Source organism: Staurois parvus, unplaced genomic scaffold (assembly GCF_062004578.1).
Source record: "Staurois parvus isolate SC_StPar_1 unplaced genomic scaffold, SC_StPar_1.0 ptg000059l, whole genome shotgun sequence".
NCBI classification, from domain to species: Eukaryota; Metazoa; Chordata; class Amphibia; order Anura; family Ranidae; genus Staurois; species Staurois parvus.
This window is the reverse complement of record NW_028317855.1, coordinates 527367-553068: the sequence shown is the minus strand read 5'-3', so window position 1 is coordinate 553068 and position 25702 is coordinate 527367. Positions and strand designations below refer to the sequence as shown.

The following is a 25702-nucleotide window of genomic DNA, read 5'->3' as shown; positions in this document are numbered from 1 at the left end:
TTTGAGAGGTTCAGCTAGCGACCTTGAAAGCTTTCTCTTGCTAAAGAGACAATGACCTCTTGATAAAAATGCTGTTTGACAGCAGCGAGCAGATCTGCCCACTGTGATGGAGTAGGAGACAAGTTGAGAGCATGAAGCAGGGAGGGGCTACAGACTGTGAATCTCCAGTCTGTAGCCCCTGAGAACAACACTATGGACCCAGGTGTATGAAATTTTCTGGGAAAAAAAGTCTGACAGGTGTCCCTCCACTTTGAGGGTGGAAGTGGGTGTGCTGCATTACTGTAAAGAAGCTTTAGTGCCAGTCTTGGCTGATGTGAAGGCCATGTCTTCCTAATAAAGTATGTTCCTGTTTTAAATTTAAAGTAGTATTAAACCTAAAATCAAACATTTATTAAAAGGCAGCTTACCAAATCTTAGATGTGGTGACTTGATCAGTTTTCTTTTTTAATTTATTTTCCCCTGGCAATCCTACCAGTAAGTCTTATTTTTCAACTTACCGTATTTGCCGGCGTGTAAGACGACTGGGCGTATAAGACGACCCCCTACTTTTCCTGCTAAAATGTAGTGTTTGGGCTATACTCGCCGTATAAGACTACCCCTCTTCCAATGCACACCAGTGGGAGGAATAGTGCCCCATCATTGGTATCAGTGGCAGGAATAGTGCCCCATCATTAGTATCAGTGGGGGGAATAGTGCCCCATCATTGGTATCAGTGGCAGGAATAGTGCCCCATCATTAGTATCAGTGGGGGGAATAGTGCCCCATCATTGGTATCACTGGGAGGTATAGTGCCCCATCATTGGTATCAGTGGGAGGAATAGTGCCCCATTATTAGTATCAGTGGGAGGAATAGTGCCCCATCATTGGTATCAGTGGGAGGAATAGTGCCCCATCATTGGTGTCAGGGGGAGGAATAGTGCCCCATCATTGGCATTAGTGGCAGGAATAGTGCCCCATCATTAGTATCAGTGGGGGGAATAGTGCCCCATCATTGGTATCAGTGGCAGGAATAGTGCCCCATCATTAGTATCAGTGGGGGGAATAGTGCCCCATCATTGGTATCAGTGGGAGGAATAGTGCCCCATTATTAGTATCAGTGGGAGGAATAGTGCCCCATCATTGGTATCAGTGGGAAGAATAGTGCCCCATCATTGGTGTCAGGGGGAGGAATAGTGCCCCATCATTGGTATCAGTGGCAGGAATAGTGCCCCATCATTGGTATCAGTGGCAGGAATAGTGCCCCATCATTGGTATCAGTGGCAGGAACAGTGCCCCATCATTAGTATCAGTGGGGGGAATAGTGCCCCATCATTGGTATCAGTGGCAGGAATAGTGCCCCATCATTGGCATTAGTGGCAGGAATAGTGCCCCATCATTAGTATCAGTGGGGGGAATAGTGCCCCATCATTGGTATCAGTGGCAGGAATAGTGCCCCATCATTAGTATCAGTGGGGGGAATAGTGCCCCATCATTGGTATCAGTGGCAGGAATAGTGCCCCATCATTGGTATCAGTGGGAGGAATAGTGCCCCACCATTGGTATCAGTGGCAGGAATAGTGTCCAATCATTGGTGTCAGTGGGAGGAATAGTGCCCCATCTTTGGTGTCAGTGGGAGGAATCGTGCCCCATCTTTGGTGTCAGTGGGAGGAATCGTGCCCCATCATTAGTATCAGTGGGGGGAATAGTGCCCCATCATTGGTGTCAGTGGGAGGAATAGTGTCCCAACATTAGTATCAGTGGGGGGAATAGTGCCCCATCTTTGGTGTCAGTGGGAGGAATAGTGCCCCATCATTGGTGTCAGTGGCAGGAATAGTGCCCCATCATTAGTATCAGTGGGGGGAATAGTGCCCCATCATTGGTGTCAGTGGGAGGAATAGTGTCCCAACATTGGTGTCAGTGGGGGGTGGAATAGTGCCCCATCATTGGTGTCAGTGGGGGGTGGAATAGTGCCCCATCATTGGTGTCAGTGGGGGTGGAATAGTGCCCCATCATTGGTGTCAGTGGGGGTGGAATAGTGCCCCATCATTGGTGTCAGTGGGGGGGGGGAATAGTGCCCCATCGTTGGTGTCAGTGGGGGGGAGGAATAGTGCCCCATCATTGGTGTCAGTGGGGGGAATAGTGCCCCATCATTGGTGTCAGTGGGGGGAATAGTGCCCCATCATTGGTGTCAGTGGGGGGAATAGTGCCCCATCATTGGTATCAGTGGGAGGAATAGTGCTCCATCATTGGTATCAGTGACACCAATGATGGGGCACTATTCCTCCCACTGACACTTGCTGACCCTGTTCTCGTATGGTGCTGCTGCAGCCAGCATATGTGGTTGCAGCAGCACCTCTACACTGACCACTTACCTGCTGGTCCTGCACTCGATTTTCGCGGGGCCGCTCGGCTCCGCCCCCTCGCCGGTGATTGGCCGCCTGTGTGCCTTTCCTGAGCTTCAGTTCTGGCGGCCAATCACCGGTGAGGAGGTGGAGCCGAGCAGCCGCGCGAACATCCAGTGGCCAAACTGAAGGAGCAGCCGCGCTTCCTGGACCGGATCGTCGTGGGACCGGAACCAGGTAAGAAACAGCCCCTGCCCACCCCTATTCTTAGTGTCCCTTCCGTTGAAAGGGGGGGGGGCGGCGGTGGCACCGCGCCGCCCCCCTAAAAAGTGTCAGTATGCCGTATACCGGCGTATAAGACGATCCCCGACTTTTGAGAAGATTTTCAAGGGGTAAAAAGTCGTCTTATACGCCGGCAAATACGGTACTTGAACAGACCAAGCTGTCCAGACAAAGTAGCAGTTAGAGAGTTGAATAAACCATTTAACACTGACAGGGGTGCTTACAATAATCAGCTCTTATTCATTTATTTAAAACCTTTATCCCAAGCGGAAAAATTGTTTGCTGTAACTGTTTATGAAGTATTAGTTGGTTTCAGCTCAATTTATTAGTCAAGTCTATCTAAATGTGACACTATCCTTTCCCCAGTCTGACAATGCTGCTGTTTAATGAGGTTTGCTTTACTACTTCCTCCAGAATGCAGACACCCTAAGACAGGAAGTGTGTTACTGGCTGGATCTTCAAGTGAAAACAAGGGGAAAAGTCTAAAAAGGAAACTTACTAGAGCCACCACATCTAATGTGTGGTAAGCTGCAAAATATAAAATTTTTGTTTTTGGGTTTAACACAACTTTAACATTGAAAAAATGAGAGAGTTGAAATATACAGTCATACATACATGTAATCCAGAAACCAATGGTTTGACGGACTGCAACTGACAAAACTGCGGGTTGCATGACAGGGCTTGCCAAGGCAAAAAGAGCTCTAAACAGGACCTTTAACCTTTTATTTACAAGACACAAAATTATCTAAAAATGTTATATCTTGGCAGTTAATTTGTGGCTGGATTTTCAATTTAAACCACAGATGTAAAGTCTTCGATAGCTGCATCTTACACCAAACCAAAAATTCTAATCCATAATAACAGCCATATGTGAGAGAGGTAAGTTGGAAGTTAAACATCAACATCTAAAATTTACACAACACTAAGGGAGACTAAAGTTGGCCAATACACTAGTGGAAATTTGATCAAAATGTTTTGCTTTAAGAACGTTTGTTTGATTTTCTAATATTTATTGGGGTCAAATCAGCATTTGTTTTGTGTAAGAAGAATATTTGAAATAATATGGAAATTTTTTGTCTATAGAACAAAAATATATTTACTATCTTAGAAAAAGGATTATCCAGTATGATGATTCTGTAAACACGGATTACATTATTTGTGCAAATACAACTCCCTGCTTTTTTACGTTAATGCACCTATCACACTGTATACATTTGTATGTCACTGTCAGTGCTAGGTAGTTTACAGACTGAGTTTTATCTGTTTTACACATTTGTGGTAATATACCTTACACTTGTTTTGATAGCATGGATCTTTCTCATAAAAGCACATTATTGTTTTGCTTAGAAAACTTAGTTAAAGGCAATATATCAAAAGAACACACTTGGTTTCATAAAAGCTTGGTTTTGGTTTAAGTTGGTAATGGTGAGAACTTCTGTCACGTTTATTGCCATCTGTGTTTCCCTGTTGGGGTGATCAAACTTAGCCAGCATTTCACAGTGCGATTAACAGATGACAGACTTTATACAGCCCTAATATACTGTAGGTCCTCATCATTATTCTAACAACACTGCTCAAGCCTTGAAGAAGGGGGAGGCATTTGCAGTTTTAAATAGACTTAAGTGATATAAGCTTTAGTACTAGGTGACTCCAATACTCATAGGAAATCTACCCCGAGGGGACATGGAGAGCAATAAAAACCCTCCCAAATACATCCACTCTACTTATGTACGTTTTATTTACTGTTACTGCTCCTGTTAGCAATTTGTTCACTTCCTGTAGTGAAAACCACACATGATGTAATGAAAAATGCAAACATTGATTACAAAATCAGTGATTGCAAAACTTAATGGGGGTTCTAACCACTCCCCACTTTTTTTCCTAGCTGGAGTGAGTTAACGTAAAAGACTGGTTGTGATGCTAATCAAAACCAAAAACGGACTGTAGGAAGAGAAAAAACATTCACACGCAGGAAAACTTCCCTATCCATTAATACAATACTGGCATTAATTACATTATACATTACAATAGATTTTCCTAACTAGGAAAAAACAAAGAAATGGTCTTTCATTCTGGTATCAAGACAAAAGTTTTTTTCAGTCATTCTTGAAGCATGCTTACAAAATTATCTAAGAAATGGTTGGAATGAATACCTTAATTTTCCTTCTGTGTTTTACTTTTGGTACACTTTTATCAGCTGGTCTGTGGGTTTTGTCATCCTTCATCCACTCATCATATCTAGAAAAAAAAGGTATACATTTTTATGAAAAATAAAAATAAAAACAATATTTAAGAAAAATATGCTTACAATTTGATAGGTTAGCTTTGGAGGAACGTCCCAAATGCAAATAGAAATCCACATTTGTCTTGATTGTTATGGGGACAGAAGAAGCAGTTACATGATGACCCCATAGATATAATCATCGTATAGCTGAATGTTCACCTCATAGGTCCACAATCTATAAATTTCAGTTATACAACGCACATTTATTTGCTCCACATATATTCACAAACTTAGTCTAAAACAGCCTAGTTGGATAATTACACCAAACATTGGCACCTTTAAATGTATAGCATAATGTCTTTTTGGGGGAGGTCAGATGGTTCATCATCTCTGATCGCTCATCGTCCTGATGATCACTGTAACCAAGATAGAAAATGCTTGAAAATCCCATTTTACAGTGTACTGCAAAAGAGGTGAGAGATTAGGAACGGTCTAAGAGGGGAATTCCCTTCACTTCAAAAAGACTTCCTGTCACTACTTCTTGCAGCTCCATGACAAGAGGGCCAAGACGAAACATGGGCAGCAAAAAAATAAAACATGCGGAAAAATTCACAGACAGGGAAGGAAAAACATTTTATTCACCTTCGAGGCCCACTGCGTCCGACTATTCTCCCCAACCCCCCTGAAGATTGCTGAGATATACCGGCCTCCTGGATCCATATCCCACTACCCACCATCATCCTTGGGGATTTCAACATCCCTGTCAACCTCGACAACCCAGACACATCCCATCTCCTCCACTTAACCTCCTCCTTTGCACTTGCACAGTGCATACAATCCACCACCCACTCTGACGGAAATATCCTTGATCTCGTCTTCTCCAACCGCTGCGCTCCCCACAATCTCACTAACACCCCCTTCCCTCTCTCTGACCACAACCTGATTACCTTCTCTATCTCCTCATCCTCCAATGCCTACCCCTTCAAATGTCACACTACTACCAGCCGTAACCTCCGCAACCTTAACCCCGCCCCCCTCCACTCTGCAGCTGATCAACTCCACGGCAGCATCCTCCCCGTCTTGCCCCGACTTGGCTATGACTGCCTACAACAATGCGCTGTCAACAGCCCTTGACTCACTAGCGCCTTTAACCACACGCAACATCAGACCCCGACCGCTCCAGCCCTGGCAGACTGATCACACCAAAACCCTCAAACGACACAGTCGTGCCCTGGAGCGACTATGGCGCAAAACCAAATCCCAACAAGCGTTCACCCGCTACAAATCTGCCTTCCACACCTACACCTCCTCCCTCCACGCATCCAAACAAGCCTACTTCCTGACCCTCATCAAGGCCCTCTCCTCCAATCCTCGCCGACTCTTCTCCACCTTCAACTCTCTACTCTCACCACCCCCACCTCCACCCAGCACCTCACTCACTGCCCTTGAGATTGCCAATCACTTCAAAAACAAGATTGACACAATTCGCAAGGACATCGCCGCAACTCACACGCCCTCTCAACCTGTCCCCTCTCACACAGCTACCCCCTCATCCCCCCTCTCCCTCGACATAACCCGCAGGGACTTCATCGCTGCTCAAACTCCCTCCAACCCCGTTCCCCCTCACTCAACTACCCCCTCATCACCCCTCTCCCACAGCACCACCACTGCTCTGACCTCCACTTCCACCCCACCCTACATTCCTCATACTGAAGCCCCCCCAACACTCCACACCTTTGACCTTACTACCACCGAGGAAGTCTCCAAAATCCTCTCTGATGCCCGCCTCACCACCTGCCTCCTCGACCCTATCCCCTCCCAACTCCTACGACCTCCCTCCTCCTCCATCCTACGCTCCCTTACCCACATCTTTAATCTCTCCCTCTCCTCTGACACTTTCCCCTCCCCTCTGAAACATGCACCCCCATACTTAAAAAGCCCTCCCTGGACCCCAATGACCCGAAGAACCTTAGACCCATCTCCCTGCTCCCATTTACATCCAAACTCCTTGAGCGTCTAGTCTACACCCGCCTAAGCTCTCACCTCAACGACAACAACCTCCTCGATCCCCTACAGTCCGGCTTCCGTCCCCTACACTCCACCGAAACTGCCTTACTCAAACTCTCCAATGTCCATCTCCAGGTCACTGCTAACCGCCAAAGCTAATGGCCACTATTCAGTGCTCCTACTCCTTGACCTCTCTGCGGCCTTCGACACAGTCGATCACCCCCTCCTCCTCAAAAAACTACACTCCCTCGGCCTCAGAGATTCTGCTCTCTCCTGACTCTCACCCTACCTGTCACAACGCTCTTTCAGCGTTACCTATAATGCTAGCACCTCCCCTTCACTCCCCCTCTCTGTTGGGGTCCCTCAAGGCTCTGTCCTCAGGCCCCTTCTCTTCTCCATCTACACCTCCTCCCTTGGCCAACTCATACACTCTCACGGCTTCAACTACCACCTCTATGCCGACGACACACAAATCATCTCTCAACCCTCCACCTCACCTCCTCGGTCTCCGCCCGAATCTCACACCTACTGAGCGATATATCAGACTGGATGTCGCTCCACTTCCTTAAACTGAACCTCTCCAAAACCGAGTTTCTTGTCTTCCCCCCAGCCTGGACATCACCCCCCATTGACTTCTCCGTCACATCCAACACCACCACCATCAAACCCTTCCCGCAGGCCAGAGTACTTGGTGTCATTCTGGACTCCAACCTATCCTTCCAGCCCCAAGTCCAATCTTTAACAAACTCGTGCAGACTCCACCTCCGCAACATCGCCAAAATACGCACGTTCCTAACCCCAGAAACCACTAAACAGCTCATCCACTCCTTCATCATATCACGACTCGACTACTGCAACTCCCTCCTCACTGGCCTACCTTGCCGCTGGCTATCCCCGCTTCAGTCGATCCTGAATATGGCTGCCAGACTCATTCACCTTTCCAACCGCTCCATCTTTGCCACCCCCCTCTGCCAATCCCTCCACTGGCTTCCGATTGCGCAACAGATCAAATTCAAAATCCTAACACTGACGTACAAAGCTGTCCACCATACTGCCCCGTACTACAATCACTGACCTCATATCCAAGTACCGCCCAGCACGCACACTCCGCTCCTCACAATACCTCCTTCTCTCTAGTTCCCTGGTCTCCTCCTCCCATGCCCGCCTCCAGGACTTCTCCAGGGTGTCACCCATCCTCTGGAACTCCCTGCCCCAACCCATCAGATTATCACCTACTCTCCTCTCCTTTAGGCGCATCCTGAAAACCCATCTCTTCAGGGAAGCCTACCCCACCCCCTGCTAACCTGCCGACCTCCTCCACTCTTCCTACCACTCCATCCCCCACAGCTATCTCCTCCTGTACCACTATCCCCTCCCTCCTAGATTTTAAGCTCGAAAGAGCAGGGCCCTTGATCCCCTCATGCTTTGCATTGTATTGGTATTGTTCTGTCACATGTTCTGTCCCCCGTTGTAATGTACAGCACTGAGCCAACCATTGGCACTTTATAAATACTGTATAATAATAAATTCACAAATATATAACGTTTGACCATGACGTTTTAGGATTCTTCTGCCTGAACTCCACTGTAGTTATAGAGGCCAGGGCAATCCTTTAATTAATCAGTAATAAAGGCATTTGCCAAACTGCATGTTGCAGCTTTGCATATTATCTTCATGTATCGTGAATCTACCCATGAGGCTGCCATAGTTTTGGTTGAGAAAGCCCTCAGATTTTCATAATAGATACGTTTTGTAATGTGTACACATTCTAGATTGTCATAAAGACATACTCCATGTTTTATTTAACTTTAAATAGTTTGTTTAAACCAAGTTGCTGTGGAGTGCTGTACAAACTATATGTAGCATCAGCTAAATACAGTATACAGCACTGTGTTCCAGCAACAATACAGGAACTTCTTGTCTCGTTTCTGGGACAAAATTGATTTGTGTTGAGTTCTGCTTTTCCATTTGCACATTTGCAGGAAGCACTGTAATTTTATGAATGAATACAAGGCTTCTTCTGACTGGATGAGGTGGAGTATGTGATATCTGCCCGCCTCAGCCTGCTTTTTCCACAAGAACAACATGTTTTGTTGGAGAGTTCTTGAACAAAATTGGGCAAACGGTACTGCCAATGGAGGCAATCATTAGGCCTAGAGCTCTCAAAATCTCAATGTGGGATTTCTCTTGGATCTCAGACCTTGAGCATGAACTCTTAAAGAAAGAATTTTCTTTCTGGTGTCTAGGACCAGACCAAAGCAATATTTCAGACAAAGAGAAGATTGGAGAGCAGATTTTTCTTTTCTTTAAACCGATCACCTAGCTGAAAGCCTAGAGCAGTTTTTTTATTGGTTGAATAAGGAGTAATATAATTTTTGCTATTATTGACATTGCTTGGAACATTAAACCACGTAAAACTGACCCACTCCACTGAGTTACAGTGGATATAAAAAGTCTACACACCCCTGTTAAAATGTCAGGTTTCTGTGATGTAAAAAATGAGACAAAGATAAATCATTTCAGAACGTTTTCCACCTTTAATATAACCTATAAACTTGACAAATCAGCTGAACAACAAACTGAAATTGTTTAGATGGAGGAAAGTAAAAATAAAAAAGTTAAATAATATAGCTGCATAAGTGAGCACACCCTTAAACTATTTTGTTGAAGAACCTTTTGATTTGATTACAGCACTCAATCTTTTTGGGTATGAGTCTATCAGAATGGCACATCCTGACTTGGCAAAAACACTCCAAATATGTCAGATTGCAAGGGCATCTCCTGTGCACAGCCCTCTTCAGATCACCCCACAGATTTTTGATTGGATTCAGGTCTGGGCTCTGGATGGGCCATTCCAAAGCTTTAATCTTCTTCTGGTGAAGCAATTCCTTTGTTGATTTAGATGTATGCTTTGGGTCTTTGTAATGCTGAAAGATGAAGTTCCTCTACATGTTCAGCTTTCTAGCAGAACACGGAAGATTTTGTGCCAATATTGATTGGTATTTGGGACTGTTCATAATTCCCTCTACCTTGACTAAGGCCCTATGTTCCAGTTGAAGAAAAACAGCCCCAAAAGCATAATATTGCCATCACCATGCTTCACTGTAGTTATGGTGGTGTTTTGGTGATGTGCAGTTTTGTTTTTGCGCCAAACATCTTTTGGAATTATGGCCAAAAAGTTCAACCTTGGCTTCATCAGACCATAACACATTTTCCCACATGTTCTTGGGAGACGTTAAATGTGTTTGTGCAAAATTTAGCTGGGCTTGGATGTTTTTCTTCATAAGAAAAGGCTTCCGTCTTGCCACTCTACCCCATAGCCCAGACATAGGAAGAATACGGGAGATTGTTGTCACATGTACTACACAGCCAGTACTTGCCAGATATTCCTGCAGCTCCTTTAATGTTGCTGTAGGCCTCTTGGCAGCCTCCCAGACCAGTTTTCTTCTCGCCTTTTCATCAGTTTTAGAGGGAAGTTCAGTTGATAATGTCACTGGTGAACCATATTTTCTCCACTTGATGGTTTCTTCACTTCATGGTATATCTAAGGCCTTGGAAATTATTTTGTACCCTTCCCCTGACTGACACCTTTTAGCAATGAGATCCTTCTGATGCTTTGGAAGCTCTCTGCAGACCATGGCTTTTGCTGTAGGATGCGACTAAGAAAATATCAGGAAAGACCTACAAGAACAGTTGAAGTTTATTTGGGGCTAATCAGATGCACTTTAAATAACAACAGGTGTGTACTGACTCCTATTTAACATGATTTTGAATGTGATTGCTTAATTCTGAACACAGCTAAATCCCCAGTTATAAGAGGGTGTGCACACTTGTGCAAACACATTATTTTAGTTTTTTATGTTTACGTCCCCCCCTAAAAGATTTCAGTTTGTTTTTCAATTGAGTTGTACAGTTTATAGGTCACATTAAAAGGTGGAAAAAGTTCTTAAATTATTTATCTTTGTCTAATTTTTTAACATCACAGAAGCCTGACATTTTAACAGGGGTGTGTAGACTTTTTTTTTTTAATTGTAAATTTTTTATTAATGGCCAGTGCCCATTTTTTTTTTCAGAAAATAGTTACAACACCACTTTGGGTGGAAAAATTGCAATGAAAGAAAACCATCATCAGTATAAAAGAAAAGAAAAACAGAAGAAATATAAACATAAATAGCATGGTAATCTGCAAAACACAAAAGCATAAATCAACATAAACCTGCACATCGTTGGGATACATTATCTGTCAAAGGCATGTTACCTGGAAAAGTGTCTGGAAGGATGTCTACCAAATGATCCCATAGCTCCGAAACAGAGTGAAATTGACCTGAGTGTTCACCCACTAGAGCTGTAAGATATTTAATTTCCCTGATTTCAGAGATCGCTCTTAAGAGATGATTTAGCATGGGAACATCAACTGATTTCCAGAGTCATGGTATCACCCTTCTAGCGGCTGTCAGAATATGCATTCCCAACCTCTTAGATTGCTTAGAGATACCCCTAAAGGGTAGCCCCAAAAGATAATGTAGCTGATCTAGGGGTAGGGTAACATTTACTTGTTCCAATACTTTTCTAACCACAAACCAATAACCTGCAATCTGTGGACAAAACCAAAAGATGTGTACCAAGGTACCTACTCCTCCCATGAACCTCCAGCACTTGTCAGACAGATTTGGGTTGATCACATGAAGCACTACAGGGGTCTTGTACCAATGCATCAATATTTTATATGTTTTCTTTATATACAACACAACGAGAGGTCTTAGCAACAGAGTCCCATATCACCTGCCAACATTTCAAAGAAACTGAGCACTGGAGTTCACCCTCCCTTCTCTTCATAGAACGGTGAGGATTATCAATAAGAGAATCTTTATTGATAAGTAGTTTATATAAAGAGGTGATAAGATGTTGTTGGTAGGGATCTTTAATAGCTATCCTCTCAAAATCCGTGGGGCAATCTAGCGTTAAAGAGGAATTCAAGGAATGGAAGAAATGACGGAACTGTAAATAGGTGCATCTACAGTCAGGTCCATAAATATTGGGACATCGACACAATTCTAACATTTTTGGCTCTATACACCACCACAATGGATTTGAAATGAAACGAACAAGATGTGCTTTAACTGCAGACTGTCAGCTTTAATTTGAGGGTATCTACATCCAAATCAGGTGAACGGTGTAGGAATTACAACAGTTTGCATATGTGCCTCCCATTTATTAAGGGACCAAAAGTAATGGGACAATTGGCTTCTCAGCCGTTCCATGGCCAGGTGTGTGTTATTTCCTCATTATCCCAATCACAATGAGCAGATAAAAGGTCCAGAGTTCATTTCAAGTGTGCTATTTGCATTTGTAATCTGTTGCTGTCAACTCTCAAGATGAGATCCAAAGAGCTGTCACTATCAGTGAAGCAAGCCATCATTAGGCTGAAAAAACAAAACAAACCCATCAGAGAAATAGCAAAAACATTAGGCGTGGCCAAAACAACTGTTTGGAACATTCTTAAAAAGAAGGAACGCACCGGTGAGCTCAGCAACACCAAAAGACCCGGAAGACCACGGAAAACAACTGTGGTGGATGACCAAAGAATTCTTTCCCTGGTGAAGAAAACACCCTTCACAACAGTTGGCCAGATCAAGAACACTCTCCAGGAGGTAGCTGTATGTGTGTCAAAGTCAATAATCAAGAGAAGACTTCACCAGAGTGAATACAGAAGGTTCACCACAAGATGTAAACCATTGGTGAGCCTCAAAAACAGGAAGGCCAGATTAGAGTTTGCCAAACGACATCTAAAAAAGCCTACAAAGTTCTGGAACAACATCCTATGGACAGATGAGACCAAGATCAACTTGTACCAGAGTGATGGGAAGAGAAGGGTATGGAGAAGGAAAGGAATTCCTCATGATCCTAAGTATACCACCTCATCAGTGAAGCATGGTGGTGGTAGTGTCATGGCGTGGGCATGTATGGCTGCCAATGGAACTGCTTCTCTTGTATTTATTGATGATGTGACTGCTGACAAAAGCAGCAGGATGAATTCTGAAGTGTTTCGGGCAATATTATCTGCTCATATTCAGCCAAATGCTTCAGAACTCATTGGACGCCGCTTCACAGTGCAGATGGACAATGACCCAAAGCATACTGCAAAAGCAACCAAAGAGTTTTTTAAGGGAAAGAAGTGGAATGTTATGCAATGGCCAAGTCAATCACCTGACCTGAATCCGATTGAGCATGCATTTCACTTGCTGAAGACAAAACTGAAGGGAAAATTCCCCAAGAACAAGCAGGAACTGAAGACAGTTGCAGTAGAGGCCTGGCAGAGCATCACCAGGGATGAAACCCAGCGTCTGGTGATGTCTATGCGTTCCACACTTCAGGCTGTAATTGACTGCAAAGGATTTGCAACCAAGTATTAAAAAGTGAAAGTTTGATTTATGATTATTATTCTGTCCCATTACTTTTGGTTCCTTAATAAGTGGGAGGCACATATGCAAACTGTTGTAATTCCTACACCGTTCACCTGATTTGGATGTAAATACCCTCAAATTAAAGCTGACAGTCTGAAGTTAAAGCACATCTTGTTCGTTTCATTTCAAATCCATTGTGGTGGTGTATAGAGCCAAAAATGTTAGAATTGTGTCGATGTCCCAATATTTATGGACCTGACTGTAGCTGTTACAGGTATTGTAGGTTTCCACGCCCTAATCTACTCAAATGACCGAATCCTGCGCAAGACCGGATTGATCAGCTGATGGATTTGAAATATCCCATTAATTTCCCAAGGGCTCATCTGTAGATAGGACAGACTATCTTGGAGCTCCAGATTATATAAAATGTTTAACAATGGAGAGCACATGGACAGTACCTGCTGAGATTTCACACAAGTTGACCAAACTTTGAGGGTAAATTTCATAGATTCAAGCAAAGGGGGGGGGGGGGGGAGATAGAGGTGATGTATAATGAAAAGGACGTAGCAATGAATATGTGTGTAATGGATAAATATAGCCTAATTTAATCTCTGCCCATCTATTCTGAGGTTTTTTGGGTGAACCATGATAGCATTTGTCTCAGATGAGTGGCTAAATAGTACTTGGTAATATCTGGTACCCCTAAGCCACTGTTGTTGCTAGGTGACAAAAGAACCATTCTCAATATTCTGGGCTTTCTGGCATGCCAAATAAATCTAAGAAATGCTTGTTGTAGAGTTTGCAGTTGAGCATGAGGGATCGCGATTGGTAGAGTCTCAAAGAGGTAAAGTAGCTTTGGCAAAATTGACATCTTTAAGACATTTACTCTAACCAGGAAAGATATCATATAAGCATCCCACTGATTTAGGTGAGCATAGATTTCCCAAAACAGTGGAGAGTAGTTAGCTTCAAACAACTGAGCAAAAGTTGGGGTTATATGGGTACCAAGGTATTTAATAGATGACATGAACCAGTGGTATGAGTAATTTTGTTGGAGCAGTGAGAGATCTTGGAATGGGATATTAATGGGCATATCTTCCGTCTTTGAACGGTTTATTTTATAGCCAGATAAATCACTAAAGGTTTGTAAAAGTTTATGCAATTCAGGTAATGACAAGTGAAGCTTACTTATAGTCAATAAAACGTCATCTGCAAAAAGTGAGAGTTTATATTCCTTTCCCCTCACAGTCACTTCCGCTATGTCAGGGTGTGCTCTAATTGCTACTGCTAATGGTTCCAGACATAACACAAAGAGGAACGGGGACAGAGCAAAAACTTGTCTAGTTCCCTTGAGCATGGGAAAAGTATCGGATGTGGCATAGGTTAAGCTTAGGCCTTTTAGGTAGGCCATGAATACAGCGCTGTAATAGCAGCCCTTGTATTCCCACATGTCGTAGTAATCCAAACATATAAGGCCATCCCAACCTGTCAAACGCCTTCTGGGCATCCAAACTTAACAATAGTGCGGTGTTCGTGAGCCATTGAGTACATCAACTAAGTTGATCATAAGTCTAGTGTTGTCCCCTGCCTGTCTCGCCAAGACAAATCCCACCTGATCGTTATAGATAATTCTGGGAAGCAAACTATTTGCTAAGAGTTTCGTAAAAACTTTATAATCCGTGTTTAATAATGCTATGGGCTTGTAGTTAGCTGGGGTTGTTTTTTGCCTGGTTTGGGAATGACTGTGATATGAGAATGTTGAAATTGCAAATTCGGTTTTCTCTGCTCAACAGAGAGGAGTAAAATTCCAATAAGTCAGGACCTATATCTGCGATGAATAGCTTATAATATGTGTAGGAAAACCCGTCTGGTCCTGGCACTTTGTGCAATGGTAGCTCCTTAACAACTGCACAAAGTTCCTCCATAGTAATAGGTGCGTTCAGGGATAGTCTATCTTCCCTTTTCAATTTAGGGAGATGAAGAGCTGAAAAAAAGCATCAAAGGAATCTTTATGGAAAGGGGGTGTATGTCTGGTGATAAACAATTATAAAGCTTACGATAGAAGTCTCCGAATACTTGGGCTATCTGTTGGGGGCAAAAAGTAGGGGTGCCATCCGCTTGAAACAAAAATTCAGGCACGGAAGTTGTCAAATGTGCTTTCAGTTTATTAACCAAAATCCTATGAAGTTTATTAGCGTATTGATAAAACTTCTGTTTCATCCATAGCAGTTTCTTCGCTACAGAATTAGCCTCAAGTGTCTTAAGTTGATCTTTAAGTTGTACCACTAATCGAAGTTTAGGCAAAGAGGACAAATATATACGTTTTTTTTCCGCTTGAGATAATTGGTTGATATAAATTGGTGAAGTATGGACTACTTAAGACGCAAGCTTTCCATTATAAAGCGACCTCTAATAAATGCTTTGTGGGCTTCCCACAGAGTTGAGGATGCCAACACAGGTCCTGTATTACGTTAAAAAAATTTGAAATGGAAGCATTGACATCTGCGTGATGTAAAAGTGTGTCATTCAGGCGCCATTGGCAAGTGCAAGAACTTGGTTGATCTAGAAACAGATCTAAAGCCAAAAAAAAAAGTGATCCGACCAGGAGCTGGGGACAATATCGGCGCCAACGGTCTGTTTAAGTAGGGGGGGGGGGGGGTGAAAGCAAAAAGTAATCTAGTATGGTGTAGATGTGATGCACCGGAGAGAAGAACGAAAACTGTTTAGCACTCGGATGTTGTATTCTCCAAATATCACACAGCTTATGTCCTCTGATCCATTGACGGAAGGATATAGACTGTTTCAAAACATGTTTTGAGAGCAATTGGCTTTGAAGGGATCTCCTACTGCGTGCAGCTGATATGGATAAATTAAAGTCTCCGCCAATGATTGTGAAAGTGTGTGATGAAAGTAAGAGTGGAGAGATAGTATCTCTAAAGAACACCAATTGATTAGTATTTGGAGCGTACACATTAATTCTTGTAATATAGACATCACCATATTGAAATTGCAGTAGTATAAATCTGCGTCTAGTACCGAGGATACCACCCAGATAGGGCAGCCTTTTTTGATGAGAATAGCGACACCTACTTTACCTGTGCTATGCATAGCGGAGTATGCTATGGGAAAATATGAGGGCAAAGTTAAATGAGCTTCCCTTTTTCAAATGTGTTTCCTGGATAAGGATAATATTAGTCTTAGACTGATGGAATTCCCTAAGAGCTATCGACCTCTTCCTCATTGAATTTAAACCTTTAACAATGCAAGAGTATAGTCGTTAAGACATGTTCGTGTAATCTGAACATGAAGCAAATGTATACAGGGCAATAGGACAAATAAACCATGCTGTTCCAACAAAGAATAACACATTGACTAAGAAAGACGCATCCAGTGTGTCGCAACAAAACTAGCAGACACAGAACAAACAAATCTAGAAAGAATTTGCAAACCTAATATGAAAACAAAATATGGAGGAGTCCTGAGCAGCCTAGGCCACCCAGGCATCTACAGCAATAGCTGTAGATGTTTGGCGATGACATAGGGAGGGTGAAAGTCAGGCGTTGACGTCACTACTCTCTTCCAAAATAAACAGCAAACAACAGGACATTATCTGAAAAGATCCCGATAGGGTGTTGGATTTATCTGTAAGGGGATATCTGAATTGTCGTGCAAGACATATCAATAGACGTTAAGTCTTAAGTGGCTTCAGCTGTGTTTTGCTTGACGTCATCAGGTGACAGAAGATAACCGGGATGCAGGAGACATTTGAGGAATCGGTAGGCGTGTCTTGTTTTTGGATCTTGCCAGCGTCCACAACTTGTTAAGAGTGTTGGCTGCTCTTGGTTTGGGTAGGGGTAGTGCTAAGGCTTCATCCAGAAGAGGAGGTAGGCCTAAGTTACGCAGAAACGCTTCTCCTTCTTGAAGATCTCTGCTTTTGTGTTGAGTACCATTCTTGGTTACTGTTAATATGAATGGAAAGCCCCATCTGTATATAATGCAATGCTTCTGTAGGTGGAGAGTACGTGGACAAAGTGTACATCTCTTAGACAATGTGATAGGGGACAGATCCCTATAGTTTTGAAATTTTTCCCCCTCTAAAATCAACCTAGGCAGTGTTACGTGTGGAATTCAGCAGACTCCTTGCTATCGTAGTAATGAAACCGGACAATGTCTCTTGGTCTCGTGTCCAGTGGTGGTTTTGGGGCAAGAGAGCGCTGGGCCCTGTCCATTCGCCTATGTCCAGAACTGCCGAGGCCAATGCAGTGAACAGACCTCACAGATAATCTTGCAGATCAGCTTCTCCTACAGCTTCTGGAACACCACGTATTTGGAGATTCTGTCTCTGCTCCCTATTCTCCAAATCTTCTTGAAGGGATTGTAACTGGGACATCTGTTTTAAAATGTGGTTACCTTCCTCTAGTACATGAACATACTGCACCAGATCATAAAATTTGGTTTCTAGGTGGTCTGTACATTCTTCCACCAATGCTATCTCCCCTCTGAGTTCCTGTGCTATTTTCCCCACTGCTGCCGATAAAGTATGGGTCAGACTTTGCAAAAGGCTGTGTAACTTATCATCCAAAATGTCTGCTGTGAGATATGGGATAGGGGGAGACAGAGCAGACTGGTGTGTATGCCTCACGACCCGACTGATCGTCTGGTTCTGCCATCGGGGTTGTGTGGTCACTCGAGGCCGGGGATGCAGCCTGCGACACTTACCTATCCATATGTGTAGGCCGCAACTGCTTGGCAGGTGATGGAGGGTACTTTTGACACCCGATTTTGCCCATTGGGATCTGTAAATGACGCGGAGTCCGGTACTGATGCTCCTCTGCAGAAATTAGCTATCGTAAGCTCCGGAGGAGCTGGAAGAGAGACTGGTGAAGCGGAGCGGGGTTAGTGTGCGTCTGCCATCTTCAGCCTCCACACATATGCCGTGTGTAGACTTTTTATATCCACTGTATGCTTAAAGTGGACTATGTGGCAAGGGCACTTCACATTCTGAGGAGATGCCACCCAGCTTGTTTTCGGCTTCCCCCAGAATCTGATGATGTCTTTGAAGACTCTCTTAATCGAGGACCATTTGTTCGTGACAAATTATCTTCTGATATGGTCAGCAAACTAGTTTAGGGCTGCCAGTACATACATCATTCTCAGTTCAGGGCATTTTGCTGGTCCCATTCCATGACTTGTTGCACTAGTTGTACCTCCCTGATTCTGGATGTATGAGACTGCCACCCTGTTGTCTACCTGGGGAAGAATATTCTTCCTTTGAATGCACGGGGGCCAATTTGCAAAGTGCTGGATACACAACTTTTAGCTCCTGTACATTTTATACTTTGTTGAGTAAATCTCAGTGTCTTAAACCCAAATGTATTTAGGATATGGACCTCAAGCCCCATTAACCGGCTTAGTAGTAGTACATAGTAGTCATCCAGTAGTAGCAGTCATCCAGAACAAGGTGTCAATCCCTGGATGGTTGTTCAGGTTTGCTGGTTGAGTCAACCATCATAACTAATTCTTTATGGATGAGGTATTCCTGATCGGCTGAGAGCGACTGCATTCCTTCCACTGATCTGAAAATCCCCTTTGAAAGTGTCTAAATTGCCAATGTGCCAACTTTGCCATTTTGATGATGAGAGAGTCCCTAGTACATTAGGATGCTGATTTGTAATTGATCGCCAGTGAATTTCCTACTGTTACCAACACCATTCTCTGTGGTGCTGGCTGCAGGATGATTTTCTCCAAGTTCACCAGCCAACCACATTGTTGGAGGGCTTCATGGAGGATCACCCTTTGCTGTTATGTACCAAGATCTTATGCTAACAGCATAAATGTCATGAATGCAATGATGAATAACTTCCTCTGTTTCTTCTCAGAAGTTTTGAAAAGGCAGCAGGAAGGGTTCAGCATCTGTGTCAGGGAAGTAGAGTAGAGAGAGAGACTCATAAGCTGTAAGCAAAGTGTGAGTTCTTGGACAAGCTGAGATGCTGGTTGCTGACCACCTTGTGTCCTGCCTGGCCATCTTACCAGAGAGGAGTCCTACCCTAGTGTGGGACCAAAAGACTAGTGATGAGCCTGCTGTATAGTTTTGTTGTACCAGGACTCTGAACTATTAACTTGTTTTGGCTGAAGAAAGCTATTTTTGATTATCTGTTTTTTCAAATAAACAAACTGGTTGATTTTACCAAACTGGCTGGCTGTCATTCCTGAGCTACCTCAGGTCACAGTAAAAAGTGTTAATGACCCAGGATTGTAAACCAGGTAGGTTGAGGGGCTCCAGGGAACTTGTGTCACTTGTGTGACTATTCAATTTCTTTGTTAGTTGGTAAAGGTTGGGTTGGGACATGGAGGCGGGAGATTTCCATCCTTGGTCCTGGTCTTCAAATCACCAGCACACTAATTGGGAAGGTCTGTGCTGGGCTTTTAGAAGAGATCTGATTAGGGTTCTGGGCTCCACCCTGGCAGACAGAGGAGGTCTCTGTCCCGAAGTGCAGATGGGAGCCAGAGCAGCAAGCGGCTGCTGAGAGTATGGTCCAAGCTTTTGCGAGAGGTACTGCATCACGGTCTAGGAGACCACACTATAGGCCAGGAGGCTAAATGTTTTGGGTTTTTTTCTTTGGATGGAAGAGCAATACTGAATACCCTTGCAAGGAAAACTCATATTTTGTGTTTTATGAACTTTCTTTCAATAAAATTGGGCAAGAAAAGCCCTTAAAAATTAAGAACAGCACGTGGTGGCGTCATTAAAAGTTCTATCACTTGCAGCTAGATCTCACAAGAGGTAGAAATATACAAGTTACCATTCATGTGGTATATGCTGCAACATCAAAGTAAACCCTTACCCTAGTGTGGGGTGGGGGTGTATGCGGGAAAAACATGTAGGGAGGTGATTATCTGTGGTAATATCCTTCAATATCATGGGGAATGCCCCTCTATACATATAAGGGTGACAGAGATCACTTTTATATCCTCTATATTTTCAAATATAGAATTTGATTTGATCACTGATGTGTCCGGATATATCACAAAGAAACCGCATCTAATTACTGAGTGGAACTTATCAATCAACAGTCACAGTTCTGCTGCTGTATCAATGGAGTGGTTCTAATTTGCTCACCTGCAAATGCTCTTTCTTGAGCATATCACCCCTTCAGTCATGCATTCATGTCTTGAAGGCTGCAGATAAGACATGGCATTAGAACCATGCTTTGTTTTAGTGTTCCTTTACCCAGTGCTTAAAGGAAACCCTCCAAGAGTCATGTATATAGCGAGGGCTCTTCTTTCACCAGTCTTGATCTTGGCAGAAAGATGCTATGGACAATTGTAGTCCAGTGCTCATTAAGAAATTAAAATGGAGGATTCCTTCAAAAAGGGCTTAACATCTGTCAAGGCATCCAGCATAGGCTCCTAAAAACATGGTGAGAGTTTAGTAAATTTATCTAAAAAAGACCAAGGATTCTCAAAGGCACAGTTTGAGATGTTCTGGCATGTTTATTCTTAGCAGTGAAAACTCTAAGTTTACTTCGGGTTTTGTAATCCTGGATCAGGGTCTGGCATTTAAAGGTTCTGAAGTGCCTTGGGTGGGAAGGAACCTTCAATCCTGTGTCCAGGCTTTGCTAGCTGCTGGCAGCCTCTATGAGTGCACAGGTGTGCAGGATTGATATAAACCAGATCCGAGCATAGCTCAGGACATTTGCTGCCATTAGGAGATTAAAGCAAGCAGAGGTGCTGAAGATTGAAGGAGAGCCAGGTGGCTGTGCATTTTTTCTGTTTTTCTGTTGTGTGAAGCTGAACCCCGCTAACTTGTGTGGACAAGTTAATGAGCCTTGTTTCTTTCCTTTTTAATAACAGTGGGCTACCAAGCTCTTAAACAATGCATCTACCACTGAGATGCATCTACATCCCTCAGATCACAGCAGTTTTTCCCAACCATTAACAATCTGATGACCAGATAGAGTACAAACAGCTTGCTTAACAGACTTTTCTTTGTTCCTAAATAATTTTCCATCCTTTTCCACAAGGTGGCGAACGTTTGGGCAAGTACACCCAGGGCGGATCCACCTGTCCATCTAAATGAGGTATTATTAAAGCTGAGGCTTCAACTTACTTCAGAAACTTTGATTGAGGATAAACTGGAGACCTTTGCCAGACTAATCTTTTCTTCGGCTGCATCTGTTTCAAACCATCTTTGACTCAACATGGGTCTCCCAGGTAGCCAGTGACCTTGTTGCTGAGGACACTCCTCAACATTTAGTAGATCTGACTGATCAGATCGCATAGGCAGTAGGGTAAGTTTCTGAAGTGTATCTGGGCAAAGGTCAGCTGGCAGAATCTATGAGGCTCAAAGTGTCCCACTCTAATCAGCTAATTAAACCATAACACCTGCAAAGGGTTCCTGAGCCTTTTAAATGGTCTCTCAGTCTGGTTCAGTAGGAATCACAATCATGGGAAAGACTGCTGACCTGACAGTTGTGCAGAAAACCATCATTGACACCCTCCATAAGGAGGGAAAGCCTCACATGGTAATTGCAAAAGAAGTTGGATGTTCCCAAAGTGCTGTATCAAAGCACATTAATGGGAAAAATGTGGAAGAAAAAGGTGCACAAGCAGCAGGGATGACCGCAGCCTGGAGAGGATTGTCAGGAAAAGGCCATTCAAAAGTGTTGGAAACTTTCACAAGGAGTGGACTGAGGCTGGAGTCAGTGCATCAAGAGCCACCACACACAGACGGATCCTAGACATGGGCTTCAAATGTCGTATTCCTCTTGTCAGGCCGCTCCTTAACAACAAACAACGTCAGAAGCGTCTTACCTGGGCTAAAGAAAAACAGACCTGGTCTGTTGCTCAGTGGTCCAAAGTCCTCTTTTCTGATGAGAGCAACTTTTGCATCTCATTTAGAAACCAAGGACCCAGAGTACAGAGGAAGAATGGAGAGGCACACACTGCAAGATGCTTGAAGTCCAGTGTGAAGTTTCCACAGTCTGTGTTGATTTGGGGAGCCATGCCATCTGCCGGTGTTGGTCCACTGTGCTTCATTAAGTCCAGGGTCAACGCAGCCGTCTACCAGGAGATTTTGGAGCACTTCATGCTTCCTTCCGCAGACTAGCTTTATGGGGATGCTGACTTAATTTTCCAGCAGGACTTGGCACCTGGCCACTTGGTTCAATGACTGCGGGATTACTGTGCTTGATTGGCCAGCAAATTCGCCTAACCTGAACCCCATAGAGAATCTATGGAGCATTGCCAAGAGAAAGATGAGACATGAGACCGAACAATGCAGAAGAGCTGAAGGCCGCTATTGAAGCATCTTGGTCTTCCATAACACCTCAGCAGTGCCACAGGCTGATAGCTTCCATGCCATGCCGCACTGAGGCAGTAATTGCGGCAAAATGGGCCCAAACCAAGTACTGAGTACATATGCATGCTTATACTTTTCAGAAGTTCGATATTGTTCTATGTACAATCCTTGTTTTATTGATTGCATGTAATATTCTAATTTTCTGAGATTGTGGATTTGGGGTTTTCATGAGCTGTAAGCCATAATCATCACAATAATGACAAATCACAGCTTGAACTATCTTGCTTTGCATGTAATGAGTCTATCTCATATATTAGTTTCACCTTTAAAGTTGCATTACTGAAATAAATGCACTTTTGTACGATATTCTAATTTTTCAAATTTCACCTGTAGTGTTCCTTTGTAAATTTCTCTTGCTAAAAAGCCAGTCAGCAACCCGGCTTCCGAGAAGTCTCTAATACAACTCCTTTTCTTAGGGAAACATCTCTTTTGAAATTGGTTTTTCACAAAGTCATTAACCAAATAACTTTGGTTAATTGAATGTCATTAACCACTTCCCGTCCGGCCGCTGTTTATAAACGGCAGGACGGGACACCTCCAGGAGCGGGTTGCCGTCTCTAAACGGCACCTTGTGTCTGAGGCTCGTGCGCGGCTCCTAGAGCGCGCACCCGCGAGCCCGATGATCGCCGAGTCCGACGGACACGGTGGATTACGTGACATGGTATGGGACCAATGAAATCGGTCCCATACCATGTGATCAGCTGTGTCCGATAAGGACACAGCTTAAGTGTAAACAAAAGCCGCATGGTGCGGCTTTCGCCTCCTTCTCCTCACACGGAGTTGTCTGTGAGAGGAGAAACAGCGAAAAAGAGGTAGTAGTTAACTGCCCTCCACCTCAGTGACACCTGATCGCCCCTAAAGTGGCCCTGATCGCCCCTAAAGTGGCCCTGATCCCCACAATAAGTGGCCCTGATTGCCCCCCCAAGTGGCCCTGATTGCCCCCCCAAGTGGCCCTGATTGCCCCCCCAAGTGGCCCTGATTGCCCCCCCAAGTGGCCCTGATTGCCCCCAAGTGGCCCTGATCGCCCCCAAGTGGCCCTGATCGCCCACAAGTGGCCCTGATCGCCCAACAAATGGCCCAGCAGTGTCCCTGATTGTCAGTGTCCCTGATCGCCACATAGTGGCCCAGCAGTGTTCCTGATCGCCACACAAGTGGCCAAGCAGTGTCCCTGATCGCCGCAGTGGCCAAGCAGTGTCCCTGATTGCCACACAAGTGGCCCAGAAGTGTCCCTGATTGCCGCAGTAGCCCAGCAGTGTCCCTGATCACCACAGTGTCTCTGATTGCCGCACAAGTGGTCCAGCAGTGTCCCTGATCGCCGCAGTGGCCCAGCAGTGTCCCTGATCACCGCAGTGTCCCTGATTGCCGCACAAGTGGTCCAGCAGTGTTCCTGATCGCCACAGTGTCCCTGATTGCCGCACAAGTGGTCCAGCAGTGTCCCTGATTGCCGCAGTGTCCCAGCAGTGTCCCTGATCGCCACACAAGTGGCCCAGCAGTGTCCCTGATCGCCACACAAGTAACCCAGCATTGTCCCTGATTGCCGCACAAGTGGTCCAGCAGTGTCCCTGATCACCGCAGTGGCCCTGCAGTGTCCCTGATCACCGCAGTATCCCTGATTGCCGCACAAGTGGTCCAGCAGTGTCCCTGATCGCCGCAGTGGCCCTGATTGCCGCAGTGGCCCAGCAGTGTCCCTGACCACAACACAAGTGGCCCAGCAGTGTCCCTGATCACCGCATTGGCCCAGCAGTGTTCCTGATCACCACACAAGTGGCCCAGCAGTGTCCCTGATCACCGCATTGGCCCAGCAGTGCTCCTGATCACCACACAATTGGCCCAGCAGTGTCCCTGATCCCCACATTGGCCCAGCAGTGTTCCTGATCACCACACAAGTGGCCCAGCAGTGTCCCTGATCGCCGGACAAGTGGTCCAGCAGTGCCCCTGATCACCAAAGTGTCCCTGATCACCGCAGTAGTCCAGCAGTGTTTCTGATTGCCACACAAGTAGCCCAGCAGTATCCTGATCATCGCAGTGGCCCAGCAGTGTCCCTGATCGCCGCAGAAGTGGTCCAGCAGTGTCCCTGATCGCCGCAGTGTCCCAGATCACCGCAGTGTCCCTGATTGCTGCACAAGTGGTCCAGCAGTGTCCCTGATCACCACAGTGTCCCTGATTGCCGCAGTGGCCCAGATCACCACACAAGTGGCCCAGCAGTGTCCCTGATCACCACACAAGTGGCCAGCAGTGTCCCTGATCGCCGGACAAGTGGTCCAGCAGTGCCCCTGATCACCGCAGTGTCCCTGATCACCGCAGTTGCCCAGCAGTGTTTCTGATCGCCACACAAGTGGCCCAGCAGTGTCCTAATCATCGCAGTGGCCCAGCAGTGTCCATGGTCGCCGCACAAGTGGTCCAGCAGTGTCCCTGATCGCCACAGTGTCCCTGATTGCCAGTGTCCCTGATCGCCACACAAGTGGCCCAGCAGTGTCCCTGATCACCATACAGTGGCCCAATCAGTGTCCCTGATCACCTTACAGTGTGCCTGTTCATAAAGTGTCCCTGATCTCTGCCACACCAGTGGATCCTGCCATCGTCTGTGAGGAGAGAGATCCAGTACAGCTAAATGTGAGTAATTTTCAGCCTTTGCACAGAGTTTACACACACTCACAAAACATTGCCAGCCACCTCACTGTATCTCTGATTTTTGCCCAACAGTGACTAGTGTGAACCAACTGCAGCCAGATATCTGTCCCTCACTGCAACACCATCCTGATCACTGCCATACCAGTGGGTCCTGATCAGTGTCAAAAATATGGCCAAAAGATCATATACAAGCGAGGAGGCATTTCAAATTCTGAGTATGACAGATGAGAGTGACGGAGAACTCTGTCAAACTCTGATTCTGTATATGAACCAGAACACAGCAGCGGTTCACTCTCTGAATCAGAAGAAGGTGTTCCAACAAAAAGAATGAGGAACTCCAAGGAGCAGCAAGCAACCACCAGCAGCTCAATACGTTCTTCTGATATGGCTACTACCAGCACTGTAAGTGCAAGTTCTAGTATTCAGGTGTCACATCAGCCACCAAGGATTAGGGCCCATACTGCTGTCCCAG

At 44.9% G+C, this 25702-nt stretch overlaps 1 protein-coding gene across 5 annotated transcripts in view; it reads right to left on the bottom strand.

The window, feature by feature from the left end:
• The window catches only part of ARID4B (AT-rich interaction domain 4B), an 851761-nt gene that overhangs the window by 315377 nt on the left and 510682 nt on the right, over positions 1-25702 (bottom strand). For all 5 annotated transcript variants that reach the window (XR_016311497.1, XM_089668527.1, XM_089668528.1 and 2 more), the window contains one exon: positions 4757-4841. Coding sequence is in view for 4 of the 5 variants with exons in the window: in XM_089668527.1 (XP_089524653.1) it covers positions 4757-4841 (85 nt within the window). In the remaining variant the exon portion in view is untranslated. The remainder of the gene's footprint in view (positions 1-4756; positions 4842-25702) is intronic.